Source organism: Triticum dicoccoides, chromosome 7B, assembly GCF_002162155.2.
Source record: "Triticum dicoccoides isolate Atlit2015 ecotype Zavitan chromosome 7B, WEW_v2.0, whole genome shotgun sequence".
NCBI lineage: Eukaryota > Viridiplantae > Streptophyta > Magnoliopsida > Poales > Poaceae > Triticum > Triticum dicoccoides.
In genome coordinates this window covers 761674665-761681662 of record NC_041393.1, presented here as the reverse complement: position 1 = coordinate 761681662, position 6998 = coordinate 761674665, and the positions used below count along the sequence as shown (strand labels likewise).

Sequence of the window (6998 nt, the reverse complement as noted above, 5' to 3'; positions counted from 1 at the left end):
GCACTTGTCGATGTGGGTAGTGGGACAAAACAAATCTCCACTCCTCTTGGATCGTGATTCTGAAGTCTTCATGCGGCAGCGCCGCCGAGGGGTTCCAGAACCGGCAACCATCTTCCACCTTCGAAGAAACTCTAGGTGCACCATATACCTCGAACGGTACAGCCGCCACAACGCCGGCCACCTCCAACACCAACACTTTTGGCTTCGCGACAACGCTGAAGGAACCGCTGACGCGGCGTGGACAAAGTCGAAGAAACAAGACCCTCGGCAAGATCTCCAGCGTTGTCTTTAAGGCCTTGCCTGGACAGAAATCTGTGACTCCTCAAAGCCGTCGTAGAACGCTGTCAAGGCCGTGGTTCGGAAAAATTTATTCCAGGTGAAGATGTCGGCACCGACCGAACGATGTTGCGTGAACAAACTAAAACTAAGCCTACACCTAGACATGAACCAAAAGAAATCCCAAACCTGCCGTCGCCAATGGGGCGACGAACGGAGGAAAGGGGAACGAAACTGCTCTCTCCAGGGGGTACCACCTGGTGAGAAGAAAGAGGAAAGGGAGCTGCCAGGAGTATTTTCTTCGTTTCCTATAAACACAAAAAAAACTTGAACCACACACATCACCCACTCCTCTTTGCCCACCCATCTCACCTTCTCCCCGGTTGCTCAAAAAAAAAATCCCCTTTCCCCACACGCCGCCGCGGCTTGCTCTGCCCGCCCTCTCCGCCGCCGTCTCTCTGCCAGCCCCAGCCCCAGCCCCCGCCTTGCTCCCTCTCCGCGCTCTCCACACCTGACGACCAGCGCGGCCGCTCGTGTCGACCGCGTTGTCGCTCCCCCCTCACCTAGCACTGCCGCCGCTCCGGTGGGGGAAGGTCCAGGCCGGCGTGGCGGCGCGTCACGGAGCCACCCCCAAACGCCCTGCAGCTTGCAGCTAGCCACCACCTGGTTTGTTCCTCTTCTTGGCTTTTGTAGGCTCCATGATTTGGGGGAAAAGAAATTTGGTGACCGAACTGTGCTGTTTTGTTCATCAATCATAGACTCTAGTGTAGTTTACATTGAGTATTGGCATGCTTTCATGATTTTTCTGATTTAGACATCATGCTGTTTTTGTGATAAGCTGACGAGTGTATGTTGCTATGTTTTCGGTGTCGGAGCGTTGGATGCCTGAAAGAACAGGACATGGCTGATTTTACGGTGATGTCTATAGTCCGAGATATGTTGAGAGCTTTGTATATAAGAGCAAAGATCTGTATTAATGTTTGATTGCCTGCTGCAGGCATTACCCCAAGGAGCGGCATTGTCCCACTGAATGTGTTAAGATTTGCGAGGCACTGAACTGAAAGGCCTAGTCGGTCGTGGAGCAGAACCTGTTCCTGCCGTGATTGTCGATCTCATAGAGAAGAAGTGTGCGGAGAAATGTTTGAATCTGATCATTTCATCCTCATACTGAACACTTTTAATTTCCGCCATCAATTTGCTATTTCCTACCAGAAAGATAATTTCCTTTTCTTCTTGGCTTTTGCAGGCTCCGTAATTTTGGGAAAAATAAATTTAGTGACCCAAGTGTGCTGCTTTCTATTCTGACCAAGTATGCTCACCAATCACAGACTGTAGACCATTGCGGTGCTTATATTGACATGCTTTCATGATTTTTTTTTTCTGTATCGAGATATCATGCTGTTTTTCTTAGCTTTGGCAATCTCCTTTTGTGATAAGCTGACAAGTGTATGTTGCTATTTGTTCAGTTTGGGAGGGGAATGTCACATTGGATGCCTGAAGGAACAGGGATGTACATGTACTGCTACTGCGCCGTATTGACTGTGGGGTAAGCTTTTTTTCTTCCTCACTCCGCCTGGCTTGAGATCGACCATGTATGTAGGTACCATCATATGTTCTAGCATAAATGATCTGGGGTGGCCTCGGCGAGAGACGCCAATAATCCCATCGCTAGGTGCTGGGATCCAGGGGGCACCGTCAAGGAGCAAAGTCCTAAGATCGACCACTCTGAGTTTTGCGCACCCCATGGCCCCCTCCGGCCCAGCCTCCATTGACCATAGGGTTAGATCGGCTGTCTTGCGCCGCCATGAGACACCCCTTGCCCGCGACCGGCTTCTTCAACACTGACAAGCGGAGCGCGCCAAGTTGGCACTCCACGATCCCACCAACGTCGAAGTAGAGTGCATCGCCCACAAGGACGCTAAGGCGCGGCCAAGCTAAAAGGGCACTTGTCATCGTGGTGATGAAGAGAGGCGAGCTCGGTCCACGCGCGAGTCTCCGACAATTACATCCATCCGGAAGTCACTGTTCCCGGCAGAATGGTGGACACGGCGACCAGATGGAAATGGCCCTCCTTGGCAACCGTGGTGGTCACAGCCTGGCACGGCACAGAGCACCGCCGCGTTGAAGCTGACCTGCATGTTGGACAAGTGGTGGAGTCTGAAGGAAATAGAGTTGAGTCTTCAGTTATTCCCCCTGTTCCCCAATTCTCCCTCCGCCTCCAAATTCCCGGCCTGAAGGAAACAGGGGCAACGGCAACGGCAACCAACCACAGCAAGAGCAGCACCGCCTCCAAATTCCGGGCCTTCAAATACCCCTCTCCCTCCCTCTCCGCCGCCCAAACCCAACTCCAAAAATCTCCCAACATCACATCAGAGGGATCGATCAAAAAAGAAAGATCGATCAAGAAGGGAAGAAGATGGCCTCAATCGGCAACGGCAAGCCCGATGCCCAGGGCCAGGAGCGCCAGGCGGCGAGGCTCCTGCCGCCGGCCGAGGTGCCGCCTCCGCACACGGACGCGGGCCTCGTGGTGCTGTTCGACCTCCTACGACGACGGGTCGACGGATTCCCCACCTGGATGCTCCCCGCCTACCTCGTCCACGGAGTCGACGTCTACGGCCACCACCCGCAGGATCTGCTGCGGCGCCATCCGCCGGCGACATCGCCCGACGGCAAGCGTGCCTCCTACTTCGTGAACCTGGTACGCCCCCTCACCGCGACGGATGCAAGAAGAAGCAGGGTCGTGCCGGGGGGGTTCTGGAAGTCGGAGCGCGCCCCCGTCCCCGTCGAAGCCGCCCCCGACAAGATGATCGGAACCAAGCAGGCCTTCTCTTTCATCTCCAAGGAGGCGGAGCACAAGGGTGGACCCCGCGGCGGGTTCATCATGCACGAGCTCCTTCTCCCCGGCCAGGCAGGACGCCTCGCCGGCGGGGACGAGCTGGCGCTCTCAAAGGTCTACCCGTCTCCGCGCGTCGCCACCAAGAAGAGGTCCAGGTCCCAGGGACAGGGACCGACCGCCAGCGCAACAAGGACCGCGGCCGCCTCCTCTGCTCCAGCGCCGACGTCTTCGCCGCCTCTGCTCCAGCGCTCCTGCGACGTCTTCAGCAGCGCAAGAAGCAGCAGCGCCGTCTCCTCTCCGCCTCCTTCCCTGGAGCCGCCGGCCTCCTCTGCTCCGCCTTCCCTGGAGGCCTCGTCTCTCGGGCCGGCATCCTCTGCGCCGGGGCCGGCATCCTCTTCTCCGCCCCCCATCCAGGGATCAGCATCGTCTCCACGGCACCGGCAGGGTGCCGCCAAGAGGGTGCTCCTCCTGGAGGTGGGCGACTCCCCCCCGAGGGAAGGCCACAACATTTCGTGCCACCAGGTCTACCGCGCCATGGAGGTTCTTGGACCCGGGAGGCGTGTCCCCATCGACTGCGCTGACCTCTTCCTGCTTGACAGCGGGAAGGGGAAGAGGCAGCGGACGGCTGCAGAGTTTTGAGAAAACTCTGTCGCCCCGCCATGGGCAAATTTAAACTCTGTTGCTGTGTAACATTCAGACAAAAAATTTGATAGGAAACTTTAGCTGTGATTCAGTCGTTTTTTGAGATTCAGTAGTTGCTTTGTTACAACTTAATTGATTGAAATCCGGCTTAATCAGTGGCGATGATGTTAAAACTTTGGTTTTCTTCTCAAAACATTCGCTGTTGCCGACTGAAAATGTGCCTCTGGTGGAAGGTTTTAAAATGTTGCCGACTGAAGATTCAGTAGTTCCCAATGTTTGCATTTTCTCCAAAGTTGCTTCGCTTGGAGAATCATTACCTTTTGTTAGACCATGTTGGTTACTTCTTGATTATGCATGCTTTGTTGTTGGCTCAATTTCAGAAATGCAACTTCCTTGGTTAATTCAGTCTGTACATGTCTGCTGGTTATGTATTTGTTTCTCCCTTTTTTGTTTTGAGAAGGAGAATCTGTTTTGAGGTCCATGTCTTTTTGAAATTTTGAAATAGTAATCGAATTTTTGAAATTGAAACATGGTTGATAGAGCACATTCATATTATCTTCATTAGATATAAATGCCAACTTGCATTTTTGTACAGACCAAAGACTTTTGGAGGGAGGCACAAATTCTTTCAAAGTTGCATCATCCAAATGTTGTTGCTTTCTAGGGTGTGGTTCTTGAATTGATGGATCTGGAGGAAATTAGCAACTGTATAATAGGAACAGAACAGTATCTTACTATTTTCCCCTTCAATTTGAAAAATAGACCAGTCTGTCTTTATCTGTGGCAGCGCTGTACAATTGGTAACAAAACTACCCTCTTTTTTTACTTCAGATATGTTCTTAAATGATTGAGGAACCTAGGCTGAAATTAGTATGCTGGATTAGTGCCTTCGTAAGGAATCTAGGCCCATTGTACTTTAATTCCTCGCAATTTCTTTGTTTGTGTGTCACCTCTTTGGCTATGATCAAGCAACCAAAGTCTTCTGTTGAACAAAATCAAGCAAAAGCTTGGATTGAGTGCCCTTTACCATGTGTTGTCATTTTCATATATACTGTCTCTTGCTGCTATTCTCTGGGCTGTGTGGAAGCACATGAATGGTACTCCCTCTGTAAAGAAATATAAGATCACTCCTTTAGTGATCTAAACGCTCTTATATTTCTTTACGGAGGGAGTAGTATTGTTTTTAATGGTGCCGTTTGGATGTCTGGAAATGGCGCTGGCGCCTGCTCCTCAAGGATCACATGTTGAAGAAGATGGATCTCCTCTGTCTACATCTCCAAAACCTGCTGCCAAGATTGGGTGGACCAAATCCCCCTGTGCTCAAGTCCAGGAGAGAGGCTGACCATGTTTTGATCCTTGTAACATTTGTTCAACTAGTGTGAGGTTATAGAGGTTTTATTCTCTTTTCTATTACTGATGTATTATGTATCGAACCTGATGTTTTTGGGCTTCTTTCTGCTGAAATAATGGAGCTCCTCCCTGTTGATCTAACAAATATATTCACTGGAGTTCTATTCCAGTAAGGATGCACACGTGTACGGTGGCGCAGACACTCACAATGCCTCCGACACGTGGTCACCGTGTGCCTGGCATGCCAAAACGGCGCTCTAGAGCAGCCCGACAGCCGTCTGGTCGCCTCAGCCTGCGCACTTGTGTCCCTCAGCGCCGTACCCTTCACCATTGACCTCCCACCCCGTCCGCTCCGTCCTCTTGTTCCTGGCGGTGACCCGTGCCTGTGCAGGTGGCCATGTATACCAAAAAATAAAATGTGTATGAAACAATTTGATTATGTATTTACACAAACATTTATCAAGCATTTGAAAGAAACTGTTGAACAAGTGTTTGAAAAATGTTAATCAAGCATTTGGGAAATGTTAAATATGTATAGAAAAAATGTTGACCATGTGTTAAAAAATGATGAATTTTATTGGTCATGTGTATAATTGTTTTTAATTAAGCCATTCAAAAATATTGATGAACAAGTATTTGAAACTTTTTAAATGTGTGTAGAAAAAATGTACACCATGTATGAAAAAAATGAAGTATTTGAAAAATGTTAAATGTATTTAAGAAAGAATGTTGACCATGTGTTAAAAACATGTTAATGTTGCATTCAAACAAAGTTAATAAAGCATTTAAAAATGTTCAATCTGCATAGATTTTTTTTTCTGACCAAAATGTAAATTTTCTATTTGAAAAATGTTAATCAAGCATTTGAATTTGTTAAAGTTTGTATAGGAAAAATGTTGACCATGTATTTTATTAATCTTGTATTTGAAAACATGTTAATTTTCTACTGGAAAATGCTAGACGTGTATTGCAAAAATGTTGTTGGCATATAAAAAATGTAGAATAAAAACCAAAATAAACAATGAAAACCAAAAAATAAAACCAAAAGAGAAAGAAAATAAACCAAAGGAAAAATAAACCGAAGAAACAAATGCAAAAAGGAAAAAAAAGAAAAAAAACAGATAAAAAAAGAAACAAAAGAAAACAAAAAAGCCAGGAGAGAAACGAATAAAAGAAACAGAAAAAGGCTGGAGAAAACTGGCTCTTTTATCTCAAGTAGGTCGGGACCTATAGTTTCATCATGAAATCGCGATAGACCCACTGGCTAGCATCGTAGCAACTATTCGGGAGACCTAGGTTCCTTCAGCGAGATATCCTTCCAGCTCACTTAATGCGAGATATAGTCACTGCGCTTAGTCTTGGACAGCTTCTGCGTTATCGCGCTAACAAGCCAGCCCAAGTAGCTGCGGTCGGACAACGACAGTTGTGCCCCGTTACTTTTAGCTTAGCACGGGTCCGTTATTCTTTTTCATGGATTTTTATCTCAAAAAATATTTTCGTTGGAAAACTGTCGGGGACCGATGTGTAATTACTTTAATTGCAGATTGGTACCTGGGGGTGTAAAACCTTCACAACTTTTCACTCCTAACTCCGATCGAGGTGATTCTTAAGCCCATGTTCTCTATTTGAAGATCCTGTCCCAATGGTGTCATGGTGTTTGCACCTATGAATATGGCACTTTGTCATTCTTCATCACAAAGAAAGAAAAAAAGGACTGAAAAGAGAAGAAGAAAAACGGTTCAACTCGGTCACACGCTCAACTCAGTCACCAGCAACCTGCGCGTTGGTGACGACCATGATGTGACATGCACACTCGGCGTCTCGGTGAGGCACAAAACCATCAACCGCTTGTCCGCTAAATTGGCGTTCGAGCTTAGCAAGCGCCTACCCCCCC

At 48.3% G+C, this 6998-nt stretch overlaps 1 protein-coding gene across 5 annotated transcripts; it reads left to right on the top strand.

The window, feature by feature from the left end:
- The first annotated feature begins 630 nt into the window (after nucleotides 1–630).
- Nucleotides 631–3965, top strand: LOC119336674. Of its 5 annotated transcripts, none has more exons than XM_037608740.1 (4): nucleotides 631–942; nucleotides 1152–1191; nucleotides 1274–1585; nucleotides 1743–3965. In XM_037608740.1, the coding sequence occupies exon 4, from the start codon at nucleotides 2693–2695 to the stop codon at nucleotides 3749–3751; it is 1059 nt and encodes a 352-aa protein (XP_037464637.1). In that variant the 5' UTR covers nucleotides 631–942; nucleotides 1152–1191; nucleotides 1274–1585; nucleotides 1743–2692; the 3' UTR covers nucleotides 3752–3965. The 5 variants fall into 5 exon arrangements, with proteins under 5 accessions (XP_037464637.1, XP_037464638.1, XP_037464636.1 ...); XM_037608741.1 differs by having other exon boundaries at nucleotides 631–1191; nucleotides 1274–1403; nucleotides 1523–1585; XM_037608739.1 differs by having other exon boundaries at nucleotides 631–1191; nucleotides 1274–1415; nucleotides 1523–1585.
- Nucleotides 3966–6998: the final 3033 nt, after the last annotated feature.

Bases quoted from the DNA above. Each gene is read 5' to 3' on its own strand.
- LOC119336674 (XM_037608740.1), top strand. From the start codon at position 2,693: ATGGCCTCAATCGGCAACGGCAAGCCCGATGCCCAGGGCCAGGAGCGC.